General features: G+C 39.9%; 2 protein-coding genes across 7 annotated transcripts in view; one reads left to right on the top strand and one right to left on the bottom strand.

Annotated features, from left to right (window-relative positions):
* nckap1 (NCK-associated protein 1) overlaps window positions 1-1,160 on the bottom strand; it is a 37,902-nt gene extending 36,742 nt beyond the window's left edge. For 3 of the 4 annotated variants that reach the window (XM_038732552.1, XM_038732554.1, XM_038732555.1), the window contains exon 1: window positions 843-1,160. In XM_038732552.1, coding sequence (XP_038588480.1) covers window positions 843-950 — 108 coding nt within the window. In that variant the 5' untranslated portion in view covers window positions 951-1,160. The remainder of the gene's footprint in view (window positions 1-842) is intronic. The other variant, XM_038732556.1, reaches the window with a different exon arrangement.
* Window positions 202-24,867, top strand: LOC119913204 (dual specificity protein phosphatase 19-like). 3 transcript variants are annotated; one of them, XM_038732564.1, is made up of 5 exons: window positions 202-406; window positions 2,963-3,209; window positions 18,471-18,517; window positions 20,826-20,978; window positions 24,275-24,867. In XM_038732564.1, the coding sequence occupies exons 2-5, from the start codon at window positions 2,984-2,986 to the stop codon at window positions 24,455-24,457; spliced, it is 609 nt and encodes a 202-aa protein (XP_038588492.1). In that variant the 5' UTR covers window positions 202-406; window positions 2,963-2,983; the 3' UTR covers window positions 24,458-24,867. The 3 variants fall into 3 exon arrangements, with proteins under 3 accessions (XP_038588492.1, XP_038588491.1, XP_038588490.1); XM_038732563.1 differs by having other exon boundaries at window positions 202-411; XM_038732562.1 differs by lacking the exon at window positions 202-406 and adding an exon at window positions 2,424-2,602.
* The last annotated feature ends 1,589 nt before the right edge of the window (window positions 24,868-26,456 follow it).

The raw sequence follows: 26,456 nt of genomic DNA, 5'->3' as shown, positions 1-26,456 counted from the left end.
ATAACGTTATTGGATGATGATGATGATTGTTTTGTTCATATTTTTAACTAACGTTAGCCATGGTTTTGATGATTAATCGATTAAACGTACGATAAGCAGCCGTTGGTTGTTGCTTTCGCTTATTTTTCTTACAGTATTTTAACGAGCTAAATGTAGCTAGCCGCTAGCTGTAGTGAAACTTACACACAGCTGGCTGAAGTGATAGCCGGTGGCAGCAGACTGCAGCTCCAGCTGCGGTTTGGTGTTTTGGTGTGCTTCGTGTTTTGGTGGAGCAGAGACGACGCCCGACTTCTAGCTTTAGCGGTGGTTAGCTTAGCCAGCAACCGCCGCCATTAGCTAGCTATTGACGCTACTGCGGGCCTGACGGGTTGGCCGATTTCAGATCAGGGGGATTGACAGTTTCTGTGTAAGGTTGTGATTTCTACTTGATATATAATCACCATACTGCTCACATTAAGCGTCTACATATGCCTTTAACCCAACCGAAGATCCGTTTACATCGTTAAAAACCAACGGGCACAAGTACCGCAAGCTAACGCTATAGCTTGAGGCTAGCAACGCCTGCGTCCCAGGGATGCTAAATGGGGACACATTTAGGATTAAGTGCCTAAAAGACGCGTATTTACCTGTTTAAAATATATTATTAAGAGTGTCTACTAAGCGTAACACCAAGGGTGAATTAATCTAGCTGAGAGTAACAGTCAGTGCGAGCTAATCAAGCATTCATACTGTGCCTTCACGTTAATATTGACACTCATTGGGCTTCAGATTGTGTCCATATTCTGCACATGTTAACGGCCCTGTGTGGTTTAATGAGGATATAATTGCGTGTGTGCGCGAACCTTTTTGATATTGTAAACACGGGTCAACATCCCGATGCCTCTGTCGTTGAGGATGGTGAGCTTTTCTGCCAGTTTCTGCTGGCTGGGCTGGATCACTCCCCGAGACATCTTCCTTTCGCCGTTAAATCTCCCGAATCAATCCAGAAAAATAGCAGCAAATCTCCGCAGAATCTGGTCCGTAAAAAGGAAGGAGGGGAAAAAGAAAGAGAAGCTGAGATTTATGGCGTTATTAGATGTCGCCCATGTTCAGATATTCGGGGACAGCAGCTTCCTGTACTCCACCCCACCGTCTCCCTGCCTCTATTTTTTTTTTTTTTCGGTCACCGGGATGAAGACTTGTCCTGGTTTTCACAACGAGGCTGGCTCGTGCTGCGTTCAGGTGACCCTCGTTAATAATAAAGCCCAGAGCACCCTAATTGATCATTGAGCGAAGTACATTTTCCAGTAGAAAACTCAAGGGATGTGCAAATATATAGTAATTTTAGTAATGTCAAAGGTATAATGGTCAGCTGAATCAGTGAACTCTTTTAAATCGCTTCTTAAAACATACTTCTATCAAATAGCATTCTCTAATTTTACCTGATTTTATTTGATGAATAATTTTGGAAATTACTTTTTTCTGTCTCAAATTTGTTTTAGTTTTACCTGCCTTTATGTTTTAACTATTTTATATCTTGTATTTGATTCTTGTCAAGTACTTTGTAACGTTGGTTTCAAAAGTGCTCTATAAATAAAGATTAATATTATGATGTTGGTGATAAGACTTACTGTGAGGCCACTACTTACCATAAAGCTTAAATTAATTTCTTCACTCGCTGAATTCACTCTGTCTGTATTTGGGACAGGTGTCTATGGGACAGACTTTTAATTCCTTTCGCACAAAACTCTTGTTTACCATGTAAATAAAATCTGAATTGTTTCTGTAAAGTTAACTATTGAATTGTGGAGTATCTTACCGATCTTAAAATGTGTAACATATCCAAATTGACAAAGGTTTGAACATTTATATTCTTATGCGTGATCTAAGCAGCTCAGAAGTAGCTCAAGCGAGCAACCCAGTTAAGAGGTTTTATACATCCAAAGAACTTCAAAACAAACAAAAACAAAACAGACCAGGCGTCTATTTGAGACCTGCGTTTATTTGTAGCTACACCAGGCCAGTAAAAAGGACAGGTGTCTAATTGTGACTCCACTTTTAATTAAAGTTTTACGGTATACACAAACTACACAAAACTTTGCTGATTATACTTACGTAACCTACTTTTACTTAAGTAAGATTTTGAATGCAGGACTTAGGAGTATTTTCTCTGTGTTATATTAAATTTATTTTAAGGATATGAATATTTCTTCTACCACAGCCTGGCATTTCAAATGAGCATGGATATGCTCAAAAGTAGGCTTCACTTTAACTGTATGAAAGTCTACTTTTATAAATGATTTTTAATCACATTGTCTAGATAGATAGATAGATGAATGTTATATTATCAGCCACACCCGAGCTGAGTTCAAGTGAACCCGTATCATGAACTATTTTACCGTACAGACATGAACGCATCACGTTTTTGACGCAGCTTCCGCCTCAGCTGTCACGTCTGCGTTCAAGCTTTTATTACTGCTACAGTAGCTGTGTTTCACACATTTATATCCTGTATTAAATACTAATACGGTAATAATCGGTAATAATAATAATACGGTAATAAAAAAGCATCGATGATCTAACTCATTGCGGCATTTGGTCGAATCCATTACATTTAAACCAGGTGGGTGCACGAAGCAGGACATCTAAAGTAACAAAGCTTTGTGTTTTTTTTTTATGTAGAATCACACAATGATCCTCAGGTTTTATATAAAGTTACCTTGACGCCAAACTTTCAATTCGAGAGTCCACATTTTCTACTTAAGTGAGCTGTTGCACCAAAAAGTAAACTTTACAGTCGCCTTTCAGGCTGACTTAACACTGTGTAACATTGAAACAGAACATAAAAAAATTAAACTGGTGTGTGGGAAGGATAAATTTTGGTGGTTGTTTATGGGAACTGTGGCATACAGTAGAGTTTATTTACCTCGTCATCACTGTGTATAAATGGAAGCTTTCACTAATAGTCTTTGGTTTGTTTCAGAACTTGTAGACCCCTGGTGTGATGCATTCACTGGCCCAGGAGATCCAGGGCTTCTCCAAAAACCGTCTGAAGAAACAGTGCACACATGTCACCACCGTGACAGGCAGGAAGCTGCTGGAGAGGAGGAGTGATGGAGGAGAGGGAGAGGAGCAGGTTGAAGAGCTGGAGGAGGGAAGTGGATGTGGATTTGTAGAAGATACAAGTCTGGACCTTCAAGTTGGTGCCGTTAGACCCTTCCTACTGCTGGGTAATATATACCATTAATATAACTACTAATACTAATACTACAAGTCTTACATTGTTTTTAATCTTTTTTTGTTTTTTTTATTTACCGAGGGTAGACTCCAGGTTCTCTTACCACGAACGTACATCTCTCTGTACACTTTAGCCGTATACTTTTATCATTACTGTTATTATCTGCTAGTGCTACCAACTGTACTTACTTGTTGCAAGTATTTCTACAACTTCTACTGCAGCTACGCTTACTACTCAACTACTATTACTGCTATTACTACTGTCATCAACATCTTCTTCTATTGCTATTACTTCTAGCACATTTTGAACAATACTGCAACAACTGCTACTACTGCTGCTACTTCTACAATTATTTTTTCAAATAAATCTCCTACCACTGCTACTATTATTACTACTACTACAAAACATATTAATAGTTCTTCTATTGCTATTACTACGCAACCACTACAACACCTGCACAGTACCACATGGTACTAACTGTTCAGCTACCACTACTACTACTAATTTTACTACTACCAGGGGTATAAAGAGTACTTAAATAATGTACTTAAATATTATTTAAATGGAAGTCCAAAAGTATTGAAGCTTTTCTTAGTAACACTTTAAAGGGCCCATGCAGCATCTTTAATTCTCTTTTCGCTTTTCCAAGAGTCACTGAGAGCAGAACATCATAAAATATCTATAGAGGTAGAAACAGCAGGACACATAACTTCATCAAAAATCTGCTGACAGTGAACAGTAAAGACAAAGGTTTGATTTTAGAATCTTGATTTAAATACTACAAAGTATAAAAAAACAGTAACGGCAGGAAAAAAGTATCTGTGATAAAATAACATAAACTCAATGTTCACTTATCAACTTTTTCTGAGCTTTTGATTATATTTCACAGCCTTCCTCAGCAGAACAGTCTCATGATAATAGATTATTGTATACATTTATATACTTTTAAATAGTTGCTTTCCACTCCTGGCTACTACTACTACTTTTACTTCTACTACTACTACTACTACTACTGCTACTATCACTTCTACTTCTTGCACTTTTCTATTATTAAATATTATATATTAAACATTAAACATTTATTTTGTTGAGGAAAAGGGACGGAAAAAAGATTTTACCTGATTGTTTTGAGAGTTCTACCTCAGATCTGCGTAGTGATCCGCTGTTTGTAAGTGTTTGTCATGTTCTAACCATAAAGAATAGTTTCAAAACCTTATTAACCGTCTGGTTTCAGATTGTTCAAATGATCAAAGAAATTTTTGGCCAGATTGCCCAGCCCTAACTACTACTACTACTGCTGCTGCTGCTGCTGCTGCTAGTACTGCTACTACTACCAGCTCTGTAATAATAATATATCTCTGTTGTCATGAACCAATAGTGTTTCAATTTAACTCACTTTCACTCTCAAAGTCCATTTGTTATGACATGTTTATAGCAGCACAGTGGGAAAACGTCGCTGGAGTCTGTGAGGTTTTAATTGTCCAGCAGTATTAGTTTCACAGTGTCTCAGTCACGTCAATATTCCCACGAACAAAGGCACCAGGTTTGTCCCTGACAATAAATAAATAAAATCCAAACAGCGAATAAATCAATGTCATTCATTTTGAATCTATCTCGGGGAGCATGGTGATGTACCCTTCAGCCGTAGGACGCAGGTAGACGCCCTCACGTGTCAGCATGTATCCGTCCTGCTGAAGTGTCCTTGAGCCTGACATTGAATCCCCTCGCAGCTCTGGGGTGCTGTTCGCTTCTGTAGCTTACGCTGTGCTTTGACCTCACTGCAGGAGGCAAATACAAGAGAGAATTTCTCAGCAGGGATCAATAAAATATTACACTTGTTAGGCTCAATAGAGGTGACTCCTTTCTATAGAGTGCTAATTCCCTTCCCTGTTGTAACACCTTACAGGATCAGTTCTTTAAAATGTTTGCATTAAACCACCTCATTAAACCTTTTATTTCTTTGTTGTTGAAATGCCTCTTTATATCTGTCCTGTGAGACTTGAGATGAGTTTCTCTTTGTGTACTGTGGTGTATAACATATGTGCATTTGACCATTACAGTTTAACATAATGCTCTGTAGCTGGGGACAGTGAACCCTTATGGGGACAGTGAACCCTCCTATAGAACTTGACCACTGACTCAGAGCTGGAGAGAGGCACAGTGAACCCTTAAGGGGAAGTAATGATTGATGGGTGTGCAAAGAGTGAACCCTTCTATGAAATTTGACCTCTGACCCAGTGGTAGGGGGAGTAGAGGTTAGTGTGTATGAAGGGACTGTGCCCTTATATGGTTTTTAGCAGAGACCTAAACATGTCCTATATAAGCTGTGTTCGATGTACAGAGAGACAGAGTGGCCATCGGGCTGGGTCACTCTCCAAGCTGCTGCAGAGCTTGTAATTGATGCTGAATTCTTTGATGTAATAAACTTTTATAATCAAGAACAGTGTCAAGCGGATTTCTTCTCAACACATCATCGCAGCATTATCGTTCGGACACCACAGAAATTGGCGACCACGAAGGGACCGTGTTGTGCCAGAATTCATCGTTCCATCACAGGCTCCGTCGAGCTGACTCCCGCTCCAGAAGCTAGCGTATAGGGTGAGTTTTCTCATAAACTGTGGGCGCTGGTCAGTTCGTGTGTCTGTGTGTGCGTTGAAGGGTACACCGGTTCGATCCCGTGTGAATGCTTGCGGGTGGATGTGTGAGAAGACTCCGTTCTAAATTTTGTGTGCATTGTGGATAACGCAAAAAGGTTGTGTGTGTGAATGTAATGAAGACAGATAGATAGATATAAAAGGAAGAAAAAGGAACAGCCTAGGAGTAACGGGAAGTGAGGTTTCATAACTTTGCAAAGATTAAGAATATGGGCCCTCAGATTCTTATAACCGTAAGTCATGTGGGATGGAAATTACTGTCGCGTGAAACTAGGCTTTAAGGAATAGGTAAATTGGAGTAAGGGAAAAAGAGAGAGAGTGCAACCCTGGCCAGGGTCATTCGGCTTGAATACAAATTAATATAAGGAAGAAAATATAAGGTTAAGGAAAAAATAAGGATTAGGACGCCGCAGATCTGGACAAAAAGCCCTTGAAAGGCGATCTTAGATGGGCCGCAAATCCTGGAAAGGAACTAGGTGAATTTTCGGGTCCGTTCAAAGGAACTGGGAGCTTGTAGAAGAAAAATTTAATTGCAAGTTACCTCTCGATACATGTGTTGACGAACTATGTCCGAAGTGGCCTCTCATTAAATATCTGCAAACTCGAGGTAGCATAAATTTAGGAAGGAAAATAATAAAGGAAAAAGGTGCGGCGGAAGCATGCTTTATAAACAGTGTGAAGAAATGCATTCTTGTTGACTGGATAGCTACCGTGTGTGTGTGAGTGTGTGTGGAGAGCTGCCCTGCTGTGTCTCGGTTGTGTGTGTGAGAAATAGGAGAAGCCTAGTGTGTGTGAGAGACTATGCAGAGGACAATAAGGCTAGGATTCAAGAAGACATATATGAATAATAGAATAAATAAATAAAGAAGGAAGAGAAATATACATATATGAATAAAGAAATAGAGAAGGGAACTTGATCAAGGGGAAAACTGTGTTTTGAAATTTGTTAAAGTTATTGATCAATGCTGCTGTATGGTTTGGGTCATTTCAGAAGCAGCAGTGGGGGTTTTTCTTAGCCTAAGTTACTTTTTTGGGAAGTGCGCATTTGTTTTTCTATATTTTACTTGTATTTCATTTGGGGTTTTTTATGTGTGTAAATACATTTTAAAAGGCATTTTCATTGGTATTGAAGAACGTTGTTAATAGAGTAAGCTTTAAATAGGAGTGAAGAGTAGTGTCCCCAGCATCCCCAGTGTAAATGACACCGAAATTCCTTAGCTTGCATGTTAACGTAGATTGTTAAAAAGTTAGGGAAAATAGATTATGATTACTCAGAGAGGTGACACTCTTATTTTTGGGGGGAAATAACCTTGTGAGTACATAAAAGGACTAAAGTGTTGTTTGCCTTTTTTGGGTTTTTGTTCTCCTGTGATCTGAGAGACAAGAAGGAGAGAGAGAGAGAAGGAGAGAGAGGGGGTGCCGTCCAGCGCGCCACAGCAAAGCAGCCCCGGATCCAGTCTGGCCAGTATTGTGCAATCCACAAACTCTTTACAAACACCTGTGCATATGTGTCTATACTCATTTATAATTATTACGGCTGATACACATTTAGTTTGTTTCCTTTCAGGATATTATAGACACATTTGTAACACAGAGAGTCTATTTGTGTATGCCTGCCATATTTCATGTTATGACTATCTAAGGGGAGACTTGGCAACGGACTGATCAGTTACTGTATTTGAATATTACATATGGGAGTTTTTGTGCAGGGGTCGTTTGAAGTCAAGTTGTGTTGGGAATTGAGTGGTATTGAGCTTTTGGGACAAAACTAAGGTGAGAGGGTGCTTATTAGGTAGGAGTTGGCCGTGTGATTGCTGGATAACAAGATTTTTGTGATTGCTCTGGAGTTGACAAATTCCCTTGATTTTCCGTTAGCGGATGTGGTAAGATTGCCACCTATCAACAATTAAGTAGAATTAAAAGAAAAATAAACAAATAAGTAATAAGGAAAATAATTTACAATAAAGAAATATAAAAAGTTGTCACTATGCGGAAAAAGGACATTAAAACGTTGAAAGTAACTACTCCGGTTGATGTAGTGCAAAAAAATAATCCTCTAGTTGATGGTATTGTAAAGTTATCTGAAAAATGGCATAAGCGTTGGCCTAATATTGAACAACCATGGCCTGTGGAAGGGACTCTTAACCCAGGTGTACTTAAAATAATGCAAGTACTTGTGTCCACATATAAGTCGGATCAAAACAAGGGGAAAAAAGGGGAACGACGTAAAGAGAAGAGACGAAGAGAGCTGGGTGTTCTTAAGTTGTTCGAACATGAAGGTCAAAAACTGATGAAAGAGACGCAAGAGAAAAGGGACAGTGGTGTGGAGAAAATGGCAAAAGAGGCAAAGATAACAGAAAAATTAATGGCAGAAGTCAACAAACCCTTCTCACATACGGATTCAGCAAAAGACCTCCACCATACGAGGAGGAAGCGGAGTTTAAGGATGTCTATCCTCAGCTTCCAGTGATTATTCAGGAGGGTGGTTATTGCATCAGAGATGAAGATGAACGAGTCATAGAGAGAGGACAAGCAGAAACAACTATAAAGATGACTCCAAGCTCCAAAAGTAAGAAGAAAATGACACGTTTGGAAACTAAGGGTAGAGCGAGGTTTAGGAGAATGGAAGATGATGATGAACAGAGTGATGTAGAAGAGATCATGGGTGGATATGATCCTGTGATCAGACGGAGGCTGGCCAGAGCGGAAAGAAGGGGTGATGAAAGTTGGAAGAAGAAGGATACAGGAGATCAGATCTCCGATGAAAGTGAAGATGGAGACAGCGATGAAGAGTGGGAGATTAAAGGTGCTTCATGTTCAAGGGATTTTATCCTCCAATGACTACTGAAGAAATAGAAAAAGACATGGATCGATGCATATCATGCTTGGAGAAGTCGACTTATCCAGAAGAAATAAGAGAATTGGAAGAACATCTCGAGAAGCTGACAATACAGAGGGAGAAATTGAGGAAAAAAGGGTCTCAAAAATTGGAGAAGAAGTATGCATTACGCCCAAGGAAAGGGAGCACAAGTAAGAAGATGCTGCCAGTGATAATCCGAGGACAGAATCTGGAGTATAAGCCTTTGCAGAATACCGATATGTCAGATATACTTGAGAAGTTGCCTATTCTTCAAGATGGAGCACATCCTTGGATCTCGAAGTTGGAAGAAATTACGGTAGGAACACAAACTGCCATAGGAGATATTAAGAGACTTTTTGCTAATCTCCTGGGGATTCCAGGTATGGAAGAGATTTTTCAGAGAGCGGGACTTAATCGATATGTGGGGACTGCTGTAAATGATCCGGAGTTGTTCGCTGCAAGTAGGAATCGACTGTGGAGAGCACTGAAAGACACGTTTCCCACAAATGTGCATCCTGACAATATCTTGATTGATTCATTGGGAAAAGAAGAGAATCCGAGAGCCTATGTGTCGAGAGCTCATCAGGTGTGGAGAAATATCACAGGAAATGATCCAGAGGCGAGTCAAATGGAGCGGTCAATTTTGCGAGCTAAACTACAGATGGGGTTGCCCCCACCAGTAAGGAGCAAACTGGCAGAGGTGGTTGGACTTGGAAGCATGGCAATAGGAGTCTATACAGATCATATAGCCCATCAAGTGGATCTATATAGGAAAAAGGAACATGATCAGAAAGAACAGGACCAAGTGACTCTCAGGAAACTCAATCAAATACAACTGGTGGAAAATAAGAAGAAGGAGAAGAAACAGGCTTTGGTTATGCAGGAGCAGTGTTTACCAAAGCAACAATCACCACCACAGCTTCAGTCAAGCCAGGAACAACCGCAATTGCCCCAACCACCACTAGTGGTCCCAGTTGTTTCATATCCACAGCCAGTTTATGGACAGATGCAGAATTGGAGAGGAAGAGGACGAGGAAGCCAAGAAGAGGAGGATTTAATCCATACTTTCAGCAATCTCCAGAAGTGTGTTACAATTGTGGACAGGTTGGTCACTTTGCCCGTGAGTGCAATAGCTCAGGAGGAAATTTCAGAGGAGGAAATTTCAGAGGAGGATTCAGGGGCCAGTCAAGGTCGCTTGGAGGACTGGTGAACCCTCACAGGGGCCCAGAGCCAGGATTCTAGAGGTGCCCAGAAAATCCGAAAGGGGGGTGTCAGCTGGTAGCATCAGGGCCGGAAAGAGATCCAACAATTGAGGTGAAAGTAAATAACCGACCAGAAGTGATGTGTTCGGCCTGAAGATGGTACACATCTTCCTATGTCCAATCAACTGATTCGGACAAGGGGGTTTGAGGGAGTGAAGCAGCTGATTCCTCTCACGGAACCAATTGAGCTCTGCTATAAAAATCAGAAAACTACAATACCCATATTGGTATCAGAACATACACCTATTGCTCTACTGGGAAGAGATGCTTTGTGTAGATTGAACTGCACAATAAAATGTACACCAGATGGCTGTCTGATAGAAGTGCCAAAAGAAATGGTCCACCAACTATTGATGACAACAGAGATGGAGTCCTCTGCAGTATTCTGGATTGGAAATCTCAGTGCAGATTTCTTGGAGCCGGCTAAGATATGGGAGAAATTCATTGTGGCGAACATGCCAGATGCGAAACTTCCAGAATATCCATTCCATTGTACGCTCAAGTATTTCAAGAATGCTGCCCAATCAAACCCAGAGGAATGGTTGGCTCATCAACCAAAGGGAATTCAACTAAGCTCAAGTTGCATAATTTTGGGACCACAAGGAGCTGCTATGAAGGTAAACACTGATGATTATCTGGAGAAAGAATTCAAAATTGAGAAGAGTGTGCCACATGTGACTTTGTTGGTTTCTGAAGACTATGAGCAGAAACATAGGGGAAATGATGACAGAAGCGGAGGAAGCTGTTTTTGTACCGATGAAAGAGAATTTGGCAATTTGGAGGAGTACAGATCAGCGATTTGTCAAAATCATGATTTCAGCTAAAGGACAGGGACAGCCACAAGCTGTACGGATGACACATGAATCTATTTGTAGTGCCAAGATGGACTCGGATTCTATGAAAGAGGAGATGTTGCGACAAGTTCCAGAATGTTTGTGGTCTCAACACAGTACCGATATTGGACTTGTGAAGTCAGCCGAACCAGTGAAAGTAGAACTTCGACCAGGAGCTAGACCTCCTTGGAAGTATCAGCATCCATTGAAGGATGAAGCCATTCAAGGAATCGAACCACAAATTGAGGGACTTTTGAAAGCAGGTGTTTAGAAGAAGACAACAAATCCTCAGAGTAACACGCCTTTGTTGCCTGTGAAGAAACCTGATGAGACTTATCGTATGGTTCATGATTTGAGAGCAGTAAATGAAGTGGTAACTAATTTTCCAGCAGAAGTTCCGGATCCACATACTTTGTTAGCCCAAATCCCTCCTGATGCAACACATTTCACGGTGTTAGATTTGTGTGGTGCATTTTTTAGTGTTCCTCTTAGTGTAGAGAGTCAGGGTTTATTTGGATTCACATATAAAGGACAGTTTTATGAGTATGAGAGATTGAAGGATTTAAACACAGTCCTCATATTTTTAACAAAGTATTGAAAGATGATTTGGTAGGGATAGATCAGATATTGCAGAGTACTGTGATTCAATATGTCGACGATATTATGATCTGTTCACAAGATGAAGAAACATGTCACAAAGACTCAATTAAATTGCTACAAATATTGGCAGGAAAGGGGCATAAGGCCTCACAAAAGAAGTTGCAATATTGCCAGGAGAAGGTTGTATATTGGGTCAGACAATAACGCATGGACACAGAAGCATTTCTGATTGTCAATTGGAGGCTCCAAAGCCCAGAACTGTCAGAGAAAATGTTGACGTTTCTTGGTATTGCTGGTTATTCTTCAGCATGGGTTGAGGTTTATTCTAGTTTGACGGGACCTTTGAGAGCTATGGTTAAGGATACTGGGAACGCTCAACTTCACAGCAATCTGTCCTGGACACAGGAAGGCCTTGTGGCATTTGAAACAATCAAACAGAGGTTACAGGAGGCACCAGCGCTCACACTACCAGATTACTCTAAGAATTTCTTGTTGTATGTGTCTAGTTCTACTGGAGGTAAATATGCATGTGCAGTCCTTTGTCAGCCGACGGGTACAGGGTCGAATCCTCAACCTATTTCCTATTATTCGACTGCATATTCAGAAGTGGAATTAGGGCTACCACTGTGCTACAGAGCAATGGTTGGAGTTTATTTAATGTATGACAAAGCATCATCTGTTACGAGGGGTTACCCAGTGACAATTCTTACCCATCATAGTCTCAGGAATCTGCTGAACTAGGGGAAAATACACCTTGACTATGCCAAGGCTTAGAGACTATCATAGGCTCTTAGAGCAGGAGGATGTCACCCTGGTAAGGTGTGATACGGTAAATCCAGCTGAGAATTTGCCAACGTCAGAGGATGGTGAGCCACATGATGGTGTTCAAGAGGCAGAGAAATACTCAAGGCTTAGATCAGACTTGCAAGCCCTTCCACTACGTGAGGCAGACCTGGAGTATTGGACTGATGGGTCTTGTTATCGTGTGGGAGATAAATTGTGTGCTGGCTATGCAGTAGTAAAAGCTCAAGGAACGGGATTTGTTGTTGAAAAAGCTGAAGTGATACCACAGCCTGCGTCTGCACAGCTGGCAGAACTTGTGGGGCTAACAGAAGAGTGTTTGTTAGCTGACGGGCAGCGAGTGACAATATATACTGATTCGGCATATGCACATAATGTATGTCATTTGTTTGGAGCAGTGTGGAAAGGTCGGGGGTTTAAGAGAACGGATGGTTCTCCGATACAACATCACGCACAAATAATAAAACTGTTGCATGCTATGATGAGGCCTAAAGAGATAGCGATAGCTAAGTGTGCAGCTCATAAAACAGATGCGTCAAGAGTGACACAAGGGAACAAAGCTGCTGATGAAGCTGCAAAAGCTGTCACAGGAGCTGACAAATTGGGCAAGGTTTTTCTGGTCACTCATGGGGTGGACTTGGAAGACAGAATTACGCTTAAGGAAGTGATTTTGATGCAGGAAGCTGCTGCTATGATTGATAAACAGTTATGGCTAGACCGAGGTGCTGTTAAGGATTCTACGGGTCTTTGGAGAAATCATGAGGGACTGATAGTAGCACCTCTGGACCTGTTAGGTTTGATGATTCAGGAAGCACATGGGTTAGCTCATGTTGCCAGGGGGGAGGTTAGGAGAAAAATCACAAAGGAGTATGGTTTTTGGGCACCATATTTGCTTGAACAGATTGATTATGTCATGGGCAGGTGTACAATCTGTCTGAAAAATAATGTCCGCAGGGGTTACATTCCCACCCCAAGGGGTCCTATGCGTGAGTTAGTTGTTGACTTTGTCGATATGATAAAACCAGTTGAAGGGAAAAGATACATGCTAGTGGTTGTGGATAGATTTTCACGATGGCCGGAGGCCTGTCCAACCAAGCGGAAAGACGCTCAATCGGTTGCCAAGTTTTTGTGTAGAGAAGTCATAAGCAGGTGGGGACTTCCAGATCGAATATCATCAGATAATGGGAAAGAGTTTGTGGATAAAACAGTGAAATTGATTTAGCAAAAATTGGGAATCAAACAACGTCTTGGCAGTTTATCACCCACAAAGTCGAGGGGTGTGTGAAAAAATTAATGGGGTTTTGCAAATGAAACTATACGAGGGTTTAATCTTCTGTCAAATACTCAAAGAAGTCACAGACTGACATTGTTGAAACATGACATGGCTCTTGACTATATTTTAGCCAAACAAGGAGGTTTGTGTGTGGCTATGAACTTGACGGGAGACGGTTGTTATACTTTGATCCCAGATAGTTCTGATAATATCACTAGTGTTATAGATGCATTAAAGAGTATAAGGGATGCGTTTGGTCAATCTGAGGGAGCTGGATGGTCAGCAAATACTTGGCTACAAAATCAGTTAGGACCAGTGGGAGCAGAGGTGGTTCAGATTTTGGTAGCAGCCTTTGTAGCGCTGTGTTTGATGTTTTGCTTTTGTACGGTGCTATTGACTTTTGCGAAAGCTATGATATTGAGATGGGTTGGAGTGATAATGCCTGGGGAGAACACTCAGATGCCTTTGTTAACTACGGCTGATTTAGATGGAGATTGATGAAGGGAAACCAGATGAATTAATGATGGAAAGATATCCATTTTAATGTTACTTTGTATTTTTATACATTGGGGTTTTAATTTTCATGTGTTATTTTGCAACAAGATACTGGTTGGTGTTTTCTTTTCTTCCAGAGTATATGGGGATGTACAGATGGGGATTCAAATACTCAAACAAGGACAATATGAAAGAACTCTGGACAAGGATGGTGTGGAAACGTCTGGATTGCATCGACACTGCTGAGGAGCTGCAGTGGAATACCTTCCTGTGTCTACTTTGATATAGATATGAATATATATGCGAATGAATAATACTTAATTAACAATTATATTCTTTTTGTGTTAACTGTGTAAAGACTTGTACTTTCACTTAGGGAGTTAATATTTGGGGACCTCAGGTTTTTTTCTTTTTCTTGATGCTTAGGGATATAGGGTCTAGGCAGGGAAAGGTCCGTTGGAGGGTCCGATGGGTTGACCAGCCTGAATTCGGACATTGTTTTGATTTGTTTAATTTCCTGAGGTTTTCACATGTATTGGCTAAACCGTATTTCTGTATTGACTGATAAAGATGTCGTTTATTAATTGGACTGGAGTACCATGCGTGGCCGCCTAAGGCAGAGGGGCCGTGAGAAAATTTTCCTGTCTAGATTGTCTTAGAGGGAATTTGGAATGAAGGCTGCCGGACGGGTTTTTCGTTCTCACACTCCATAAAGTTGATATGCTGCTAAAAATAATATGCAAGAAGTATGTGTTGGAGAAATTTATCTCTTTTTGTTTTTCGAGACTCAATTAAGTCTCGTAGGGGGGAATATGTGGTGTATAACATATGTGCATTTGACCATTACAGTTTAACATAATGCTCTGTAGCTGGGGACAGTGAACCCTTATGGGGACAGTGAACCCTCCTATAGAACTTGACCACTGACTCAGAGCTGGAGAGAGGCACAGTGAACCCTTAAGGGGAAGTAATGATTGATGGGTGTGCAAAGAGTGAACCCTTCTATGAAATTTGACCTCTGACCCAGTGGTAGGGGGAGTAGAGGTTAGTGTGTATGAAGGGACTGTGCCCTTATATGGTTTTTAGCAGAGACCTAAACATGTCCTATATAAGCTGTGTTCGATGTACAGAGAGACAGAGTGGCCATCGGGCTGGGTCACTCTCCAAGCTGCTGCAGAGCTTGTAATTGATGCTGAATTCTTTGATGTAATAAACTTTTATAATCAAGAACAGTGTCAAGCGGATTTCTTCTCAACACATCATCGCAGCATTATCGTTCGGACACCACAGTACTTTGTGCACCCTCAGCACTCTTTAGCACTATGCTGCGATGTCAGTATCTCTAATATTATAATATTCTGCCATCATTGGTAAATCCCAATGACGCTTATTGTTTTTTTCATGCATATTCACATGACCCCTCATAGGATAACAGTACAGACACCCCAAATGCAATTACTGACTACGCTGATATCATCTACATGAACACTAGTGACTCTGTTCTTAAGCCACTTAATGTTGTCTTTAATCTCTGTGTAGATTTGTTCTGAGGTGTCCTTTTAAAACTCATCAATGTGTAATGTATGCATCACTAAATTGGCTTCAGCTTAGTTCAAGAAGAGACTTCCATTGGTTCCTATTTATTTTGAAATGTGCCTACTTCGATTGTCCTCCATATGTGAAAGAACTCTTGGTTCCTTGTAGTTCTATGTATCCACTTTGAGATCAGCAATATCTCGTCTTTACTGTACCAGGAATCTTTTCAGCTGCTGGATGTAAGGCTTTTCATTATAAAGCTACTTGCGATTGGAACAATCTCCCTCTTTCCTTGAGATCCATCTCATCTTTTCTCAGATTTAGGTTCTATATTCAATATCTATGTGTGTGCATGTTACTGATGCTGGACTAAACAGTATTGCTTGTAATTGTATTTTTGCTTCATGTAATTGTCTAATTGATTTACCTCCTGTGGATTCGACCTCTTTCTTTCTTATGTGATACCTTTTCTCATCGAATCTCTTATGTATTATGGGTTCCAATTGTGTAATGAGGTAAATGAGATGTACTTATTGAGCTAGCTATAACATGTCTGAGCTATGATGTGTCTTCGGTCTGGAGTGACGGTTGTATTATGTATATGTGTATTTGGACCCTCTTGAAAACGAGATGCTGCATCTCTGCATCTGTCCATCAGTAAATTGAATTGAAATTGAAATTAATATAAACCAGTTTGACAGACCTTCATGTTTACAGCAGAAATGTGTCACCAAAATGTCAATGTCAGTTTTGAACAACCTTGTTTTAAAGGAATAGCTCAACATTTTAGGGGAATATGCTTGTTTGTGTTCTTGCTAAGTGCTAGACGAGAATATTGTGGACGTGGAAAAAATTACAACGTTCAACACACCGGTTATGTGCTGGACTATTTCTTGGCCAGAGCCAGGCTAGCTGTTTACCCCTGTTTCCAGTCTTTGTGCTAAGCTAAGTTAACCTGTTGCTGGCTGTAGCTTCACATTTACCCTATAAACATGGCAGTGGTATCAAAATATTCTCACCCATCTCTTGCCAAATAAGCATATTTAGAAAACTATTGAACTATTCTTTTAAGCTTTGTGATAATTTTTACTGTTACTACATTTACATTTATTCATCTGACAATATACAAAGCGACTTACAATTGCTATACATGTCAGAGGTCGCACGCCTCTGGAGCAACAAGGGCTTAAGTGTCTTGCTCAGGGACACAATAATGAATGGGTCACAGTGGAAATCAATCCCAGGTCTTTCACACCAAAGGCATGTTTCTTTTCCACTGTTCCATCACCACCCACCTAATCAACCTAAGAATTCATTAGCGTACACAGTTTATTGCCTAAGATATAGGAGAATTGTCTGAACCCACATCCAGATGAAAACCTACAAATCACCAAATATTGAGATACACTGGACAGGGCATATATGTCTCATACAAGAGAAATCATTGTAAAGGCAAAGGACGACTTTCAGGATTTTGTTGAGCAAAGTTTAGTTTTATTTCTAAATATAGAATTTAAAGGATTTTTTACAAAATATTTGTTGAGCAGATTGAATTTGGTCCCATGTCAGACTTTAAAAATGCTCTAAAAATCCTGGCATTCATGCATCTTTTCACAGATGTGTCAGTTTAAATCTTTTCCGTCTACACTGATGAGGCATATGGGCTGGAGCTGGCTTATTTCCAAAGACACGCTATCCTTTGGATTTAGATTTATTTCTCAACACCATGGATTTGGCATTATGGGAAAGTGGCTTTGGCTACTGCAAAGCGTGCAGATATTGCTACTTTGAAGGCAGTGAGCTGCTGCTGTAAGTTTCCACTCAGGAAATCTGGAGGAAGCTCTGCCATCATATTCTGTTTCCTGCCCATATGTCTCGTTCACATAATTATCCAGCTACTTAAGACTACCACTGCATTTTACAAATTGAGAGAAATTGTTGCTCATTCTCCTGCAATGCCTTTCAGGCTAGCTTGTTGTTTGGTCTTTCTCATTTTATTTCTTCCATTAGTCTTTGACCTGCGTCCTCTGCAGCGTTAGTCATTCAGACTCTTACTGGTATAAAGGCTGTTGTCATGAAAATGCCATCGCTCACTTTTTCCATGAAAATCATAAACTTACTTCTCTGCAACTGTAGATAATATTACATGTGTATTTCAGCAGATTTTAAGCCTAGTCCAGTGCTGCTACTAAATCTTCTGATGCCTGTATTTTATTACTGTTAGTTTCTGATTGATATCTTCCCCTTTGGTGTTGCAGCTGTTCAGAAAGGGTTTTCTACCTGAATGTTTCCCTCTAAGTGATATAGGTTCTGATATCCTGCAGCATTTGCTTTCTGCTTTTTAACTCTTTATTTGTGTGAGATCTGATTGCTCTCTCTAAAAGACAGTGGTTGTAAGGCTGTGGGAATATTGAATATTGTCATTATCAGTTAATCTGTTGATTGCTTTTGTAATTCAAGTGATTTAATTGCCTATAAATTCTAAAACAATAGAGAAATTTGCCTTTCCCAGAGTCCACGGTGACATTCAGATCACCTGTTTTGTATAACAAGTCTAAAACGCAAAGATTCAACTCCAAAAAATAGCAAATACTCACGTTTTAGAAGATGAGGCTTAGTGAATGTTGGGCATTTTTGTTTGATAAATGACTTAAGCTGTTCTAATTGTCAATAAAATGTTTACAGCAAGACCAGCAGCATCCTAACACTGATAGTACTGTACAGCTGAATTAAGTGGTTCATTTAGTTTCTCGTTAAAAGTAACAAGGGAGTTAAATAGATGTTCACGTGAGGAAGGGGGAAAAGCAGCATTTGATCATTTTATAAATGAGTAATTATTATATGTTAGCCTTCAGGAAGCATTTAAAAAAAATAAGTTTTGGTAAGCAGAGGCATGCCCTCCTGTCTGTCCTCTCATCGAGTTGTTTCTGCCTTTTCAGGTTCTCAGGATGCAGCCCACGACATTGACACCCTGCAGAGGTATAAGGTCAGTACGGAGGGATCAATAGAGCGGGCATGCCCTTGCCTTGTTGTGATTGCATGTGAAGTGACATGAGATTAGAAGCAGCCATGTAGTTGTGCTATCAGCTAATAGCCAGAGGAGCGTCATGACTCATGCAGTGACAATTTAGCTCAGCAGAGGGAGTAAATGATTACAGTAAGTCCGCTTCTCCACATTAGAGAAATGTGACTACTCCTCTCTGCTCCCAGGCACAAGCATATTGCTGCCTGTGCAGTCTCAGGATGATGAATTGGAGAGATTAAAGATACCTTCACTTCCTGTTACTGCGGTGAAACTTTGACTGCCTAATAACCAAACCAACCAGAGTTTCCCAAATAGCTATTAAAGCTCAGGAGACTTTACAGTGGGCTCAAATGGCAGTTTATAATGGGATCTGTTCCTACCAGTAGAACATTAAATAAACATTTACTGGTATCGCAGTGAAAAGACTGAGATCAGTTGAAGTTGTCGTTTGTGGGGAAATCAAATCTCTATTCAAGACAGGTAACGTACAGTGAGTGCAAATCCCATTTTTATGTCTCACCACGGTTTTGATCATGTTCAGGATATATTATTTACATGCAACATAGACAAACCTGGTTATTTATCTCCCTGTTTCTGTTAATAATAATATTGACCAGGTTTCTGATCATCTGCGTCGGTACAGGTTTGAATCTTATATATCCAGCAAATCTGTGAGGACTCTGCTGGATTCAGCTTCTCTATCAGATCTCTAATGGATGAAAAATAATTGTATCATCTGCATTACTGAAGTCAGCAAGTTGAATCATCAATCATGATATATTTTGTTTCACCGACTAATTACTACATAACTCGATTTGAGGACGCACCTGGGACCATGGCAGAGAATGATCAGAAACATGGTGCCGGTGTTAATATTTTTGGTGCTCCAGACGGCGTGAAAATTTTCCCTGTCAAGCTACTTAAATGACATATAAAGGAATATATCCGTGGTTTCCTAACGCCTGGTCACAACCACGATATTAGTGTGCTTAAAAACACACTCAATTACTGATGAAATGTGCTCTGTACCATCCGGTGTTCTTAAGAAAGGTAAAGGCTGATATTTTTATTGTCAACAAATCCCTTGAAAAGATCAAACAAACAATGTGTTAGTCCGTCTCTTATTACTGTCTGACTTCCCGACCCTGTCTGTGGCCAACATGTTCTCATCTCAGGGTGTCAAATACTGACACTTAGAGAAAGCTGTTGGTAAAGCGCACAAGATACCCATCAGCGTCCGTATCAAACGCCTTTTTAATACGCGGTTTAAGGCACGGAAAACTACTCATGGTTTTGGTTAGGTTTAGGCACCAAAACTACTTGGTTAGGTTTAGGAAAACGTGTTTTTTGGGTTGAAATAAGTACGTGACGGTGGATGGGTTGCTTTGGAGTTACTTGAAAGCCAAGTGCGTCTTACGCTGACGCTGAACGGTACAATTTGATGCCCTGAGATGAGACTGAGCTCCTGTGGCCTATTTGTCCCTACTGAAGAAGTAAGTAAATCTTTAAAAATGGTTCACAAATATAAAGTTTTTGTTTTTTAAAGGCTCAGTAATTTGCGTAAAACTGTAAATAGTGCATTTGTTGTGCTCTAGTGAGTATTTGGACAGCAGGATGGTATTTAATTAATCTACAGTGTGTGTGTTCACGTTAATGAAGGAACTTGTCACCCAGTGCAACAGTGCAGCTCAGTGATGTGTTTCTAACAGTTTTTAACAACAACAGAGCTCAATGGCACAGAGGAAGAGGAGACACACACATTACTTGTTAGCAGGATTAATTCACTGCTGGTTTTGTTTCTTTCATGGGATTTGTTGACGATTAGAAATATGTAGAATATCACCAGACTTGTCTTTTAGCTTGTGGAAAATGTTAGATGTTACAAGCAGTACAAAAGCAGGACACATCAGCGCGCTGCTCAGATGTAGAGCAGGGGAGAACCTAGCCCTCTAAGGTAAGCTAAATTTAAGTGAGAGTAGACAGATACTTCAAAATGAATTGGAGCCATTTGTCTTCTTTCCCGTCTCCCCCACTCTTTGTCTCTCTCTCTCTCTCTCGCGCTCTTTCCTCTTCATCTTCCTTCCCCCTCTTTGTCAACCCTCTTCCTCGCTCTCTTTCTGCCCTTTCACTCAGTCACATTCAGGTGGCGTCATGTCATCAATACGTCTGACAGGATATCTCTCTTTCTCTCCCGAAACCAGCGTTAAACACAAGTCAATGCTCAGGGGTCATTTGCTCAAGGACTTTCATGTATCTTTCTCCTTGTCAGGTGTCTCATGTCCTAAATGTGGCCTATGGAGTCACTAACCTGTTCCCAGATCGGTTTCTTTATAAGACGCTCCAGATCCTGGACCTCCCAGACACTGACATCACTTCATATATTGGGGAGTGCAGTTCCTTCATAGATCAAGCACGAGAACAGGTATACACGAACACACACACACACACGCGAACACACACACACACACACACGAACACACACACACACACACACACACACACACAATTAGCATGTAATCATCTACTTGTACACACTGACAGATGACAGAGGCAAAGTAAAGTTAAGTAAATAGCAATACTATAATACAATACAATACAATACTAATACTAATATATATATACATATATATATACATACATATATAACTTCAGACTTATTTTTGAAAGACATTTTGGGAAATAGTCTTATTCGCTTTTTAGCTGAGAGTTAGAGTTAGCTGTACGATGGGTTTGAAGCTACTGCCATCAGCAGGCAAGTATATTTTTTTACTGCACTCTCCTGCCTGGCAACTGGCTCTGGGCAAGACATTTTTTAAACAGATTAAAAAAACAACGTACAGCATATTATTTAGTGAGCTTTACAGCTGCACATAGGCACCAGATTGTGTCACTTTAAGGCAGAGGCAGGCTAGCTGTTTCCCCCCGTTTCCAGTCTTTGTGCTAAGCTAAGTTAGCTAGCTGCTGGTGGTAGCTTCACATTTACCTTAGCGTCAATGGGTGTGGTATCGATCTTCTAACTACGGCAAGAAAGCAAGTAAGCATTTCATTAAGTCAGAGTACAGAAAACAATAATGATAATTCTCGCAATATAATTTTCCCCGATAAGAACATAAATCAATAAATATTCAATAAATGAATCACTCATTTGCATCACAAACAAATTGGCTCTTAATTTTTCTAGGGAGAGATTGAGGAAAAGGGACTAAAAAAGATTTAACTTAATTTTACTCATGCATGTTTGTTGAAAAAAGATTTTATCGAAAATTGTTTTGAATGTTACTTCAGATTTGTTTATTGATCCACTGTTTGGCATCAAGTGTTTGTCACATTCTGACCATAAAGAATAATTTAAAACCACAATTAACCATCTGGTTTCTTCAACTTTCACTCAGGAGCAAAACAGAAAGAAATATTGATTTGACATTTATTGTGATAACTATTAATATGGAATGATATGAATTTTTTTAATCATGATAACATTTTTGGCTATATCGCTCAAACAAACACATTTTGATTCTCATTAAAAGCAGCATTTTAATGTTTTCGTTAGTTGAGCTGAAGCTGATTTGAACTTGTACATCAATGTATAATATTTGATATCCCCATTAGAGGTTTTTAGAATCTGAATTTGCCAAGTATCTAGTAAAGTACAGCCCTCATCTAGTGGAGTAGAAGTATAAAGTAAGTGTGTAAAGTACCTTAAAATTCTCCAGCAGTAAATGTACTTCAGTCATCTATCACTTCTGGCAGATGCAGACACAAACAGTACACACGGGACAGGAGTTTCAGGGTTTTACCAGATAAAAAATGCATCAAATCCATTTGAACATTTCTGTATCTACTTTCTCTCAGGAGGCTCATGTAGCCTAAAAAAAAAGCAGTCTTTTATATCTGCTGGATAATTTAACATGTCAGTGTGCACACACACCTATTCTGCTACCTCACAGTGATGCGTTTACACACATCTACAGCAGTCAGTTATCTGTAAGGCAGCACAAAGGCGAGGTGGATGGCCAGAACACCTATTAAAAGACCACGCTGCCATCATTTATTTTAGAAAGTCAAAATATTCTCTGCTCAAACTTCCCTCAGTCATTTCATGTGCTGTATGTAATACTTTTTAAGAGACCATTTCCCGGCAGAGGCCTGCATTTCTTTCTCTGTGCGTGTGTGTGTGTCAGGAAATTGACCGTAAGCAGAACATAACGTGATGTGAAGCACTGATATGAAAACACTAAACTCGAGCGCAATGAAATAACAGAAAAACAAGAAACTCTGACAAAACCAAATTAAGTCTCCATGTTTGCTTAGATGGATTATCTTGCTCAGGCAATTTTCAGTCTGTAGAAGTTTTCTGTCGCTTTTCTTTCCTATAGGATCGGAAACAAGACCTGATATGTAAGTGCAGTGACTGCAGGCACCAGCAGAACTATTATAAAGGAGCAGAAACATTTTTGATTGATAGAAACTTATTAAAGACTGATATCATTGGTATAGCCTCTCTGTACGGTCTGTATGTGCTTCATTTGATTGTATTTTACCCAGAGGAACTACCTGATTTGGTTATATGTTGCAATGAAAGCACAGATAACATGTCAGTTATAGCAACTCATTGTGCGTGTGTGAAGCCAAAGCTAATTTAAATCTCCTGTCCCTCAATGGGTATTGATTGACATGTAAAATAAAAATTGTGCTTACAGTTTCTGTTTCCGCTCCATTGCAGCCAGAAAAGAGACTTTATTCCGTGATGGGAGGCTCCATGTTGAATAAAAAAGGAACAAATGTGTCAATAAGCTGAGCTTCAGAGCTGAGCCGTGGGCCTGCACGCATTGTCTAAAGATGTGGCTGGAATTTGAAAAATTCATTTCCAGCCTGGCACTCTAGGCAGTAAAATAATTACATCAACATTAATATTAATCGTATTGCAAATTTTGACACACACAGATTTATTCTGTCTCCACTTGCTCTACATGCTCTGTCTAATGCTGCTTTCAGAGATGTTGGAAAGTCAGAAATTAAAGGGTTTTATGAGGAAAAAAATGCAGTGAAATGACTCTTCAAGGTGGGATTTTTCTCATTTATCTGATGTCCTGACAACATGGTGTACGTTACACTCAATTATTAAAAGATATTTACAAATTTTAAATGACAAGAAAACCCTAAAACATATTTACTTGCTTAACATTACTGATATCTGGCCATCATGTGCTGATGTTTTGATAAATCAGCCTCTGCAGCGTCGCCACAATCCCACTACAAATAGAGGTGAATGTTCGATTTGTGTTTGTTTGTTGATGGATTTTTTTTTTTCAGTGTTTTGAGCACAGCAAAATGACATTCCATGTACCTCCATTGTGTTGGGATCACAGAGATGGAGATCTCAAAACCTCAGCAGATAAAGCTGTACAACTGGGGATAAGCAGAAAAATATGTTGTTACCAGGGTGAGCTCACCTTTTCAATCCAACGCCAGTGTGCTAAATGGCTAAACCTGTACATTTGCTGGTGAGCTTATAGTTTACTTGATTGCCACGTTAATTCCAAACTGGTTAATTGAACTTACTATATCCTTGCATTGCAACACTGGATGGGGAACATAATTATATGCTGGGCAGACAGTTCATGTTCTTTTTTGTGACTTTACCACTTGATGTAATTAAAGACCAGGATTTCCCACGTTGACCAATTATATTTTTACCCTCACTTTCTCTTCCCATAGGACGGTGTGGTTCTGGTCCACTGTAACGCTGGCGTATCGCGTTCGTCCTCCATCGTGATTGGCTACCTAATGTTGAGGGAGGGGCTGTCGTTTGACGACGCGTACAGCCAGGTGAAGCTGGCGAGGCCCTCAGTTCGCCCCAACCCCGGCTTCTACCAGCAACTACGGAGCTACAAACCTTAAAGCTGTATCCATTTATAATTTCATCATTTTCTTGTCCACTTGGGAGCAGCGGAAACAAGCTGTAAATACAACGCTGACATCTCGTCACCTCGGAAGTTAGTGTGGGTTAGAGGTCAAATTCTATAGAAGGGTTCAGTCCCTACATAACCACCAATCACTGTTCTCCCCTTAGGAGGTCACTGACCCTCTGTCCTGCTGCTACAGTGCTGTTTTAAACTGTTATGAGTCAAATACACATATATCGTACACTACATTAGTATGGTGAACTTGTTAGAAAACAGTATTTACACTAGTGTTGTAGTCAAGACCGCTCAAACTGAGACCAAGTCAAGACCAAGAAAAGAGTTTATAGAGACCGAGACAAGACCGAGACTTTTAGGGGCTGAGACCAAGTCAAGACCAAGACCAGTTCCCCACATTACATGACACACAATAAAATGTGGAACGAGATCATAGGTAATTCTCAAACTGATCTGAAAGATCCACGTTCTCATTTAAACACCCACATACAAACACTAAGAGCTGAAATCAACGCAAGCATCGCAGGGAAGGGAAACAGTCGTTGACGGGAACAACACATTTTTAATTAAGGTAATTGGTTGCATTTGAAGCAATATGTTTTACATCCAATGAAGTTAGGATGTTAACAAATAAATCAGACAATGCAAAAGCAATTTATTGATATTCCCAAAGTTATGTACTTGAAGTAAAATCCCGAGTCCTCAATGTCCGAGACAAGACCGATTAAAAATGCGGTCGAGTGGTCTGAAGAATGTTCTCGAGGACTACAACACTAATTTACACATCCAGCAAATATAGAGTTCAATACTGACTCTTCTGTTAGCTCTGCTTTTGGTCTTCACTTACTTATAAGGGGTTATATCTGTCTCTTTAGCTGGTAAACTCCACTTCATGTTCCCCAGCTAGTCTCTAACTGTGTTTCTCTGCTGTTTAGTGCTGAGCAGGGAGAGTACAGTGGGCTTTTATAGTAGGCTACAGCTGCCTGCTGCGCTTAAACGCTTATACACTCTGTAGAGCTGAGGGGAACTGCAGATTTGGCGATAAGTCTGGGGGTTAGTCACAGCGGCTCTTCACATTACACCTTTCATCGTCTTTTGATCCATTGCTGATAAAAGTGTTTTGATTAGGTGCTGCTTTAAGGAACCACAAATGTTGTCTTCAGCTTGACTTCAACACCTACAATTCAGTGTTTGCCAGAAGCTTTAGGGCTTTAAGTTGGCTTTTCTTTTTACCTGTGATAAATATTTTATTTTGAAAATTGTCCAGCTGTTTTTCTGTTTTCGTGAACATTATCAAGACAATAAAAATGTCAATGGAAAATCTCGGAAAAAAGCAGGAGGAGGATATTTATATTTATGTAAAGCAATTAAACATTGTTTTATGCTTTTGTAAAAAATACAATAATGTGATAATGTGTTAAACATAAGGTCAAACTTACTTATTTTTAAAGCTTTCAACCACATCTCATGGCCTTCCTCAGTGGGTGAAGCTGCTCAGTTTTCATGCAGATAGTTCATTTGTTTACATCCATCCAGTGTGGAATTTACATACGTGTGATGAACAGCGTCTTGATATGTGTGCCGTACATGTAGGTATGTTCATGCACTCGCCCAGTATGTATGCATGTGTTGAGTGTGTCATTTTTAACCCTAAAAGTCCAGGTAGTAAGTGATTGCCTTTCATTCCACAGTAGTAAAAGCTTTGTTAAGAAACTAATTTCCTATTAGATTTGTTTTGGAGGCACTTATTTTCTTTGTAGTATAGATTGTTTTCTAATTAAAGAGAGGTACCAGTTTTTCCTGAGGTACAACTTGATTTCTTTCTTTTTTTTTTTACTACACAGATACACCATCAGTTATAATGATTACCCTCACTGCTGCATTGTCTCTATCAATTTAACAACTTTGCAAAGTTGATGCACTAACCTCGCTCCCTTGAAATAATTAGCTTGTAATTAGCTTGTTAGATAATGAGGCAG

The sequence above is a fragment of the Micropterus salmoides genome, unplaced genomic scaffold (genome assembly GCF_014851395.1).
Source record: "Micropterus salmoides isolate LMB-PRFRI ecotype aquatic unplaced genomic scaffold, ASM1485139v1 Ms_hic_scaffold_2, whole genome shotgun sequence".
Lineage (NCBI taxonomy): Eukaryota > Metazoa > Chordata > Actinopteri > Centrarchiformes > Centrarchidae > Micropterus > Micropterus salmoides.
Note: the sequence above shows the minus strand (reverse complement) of the source record. Positions and strands in the feature narration are given on the sequence as shown.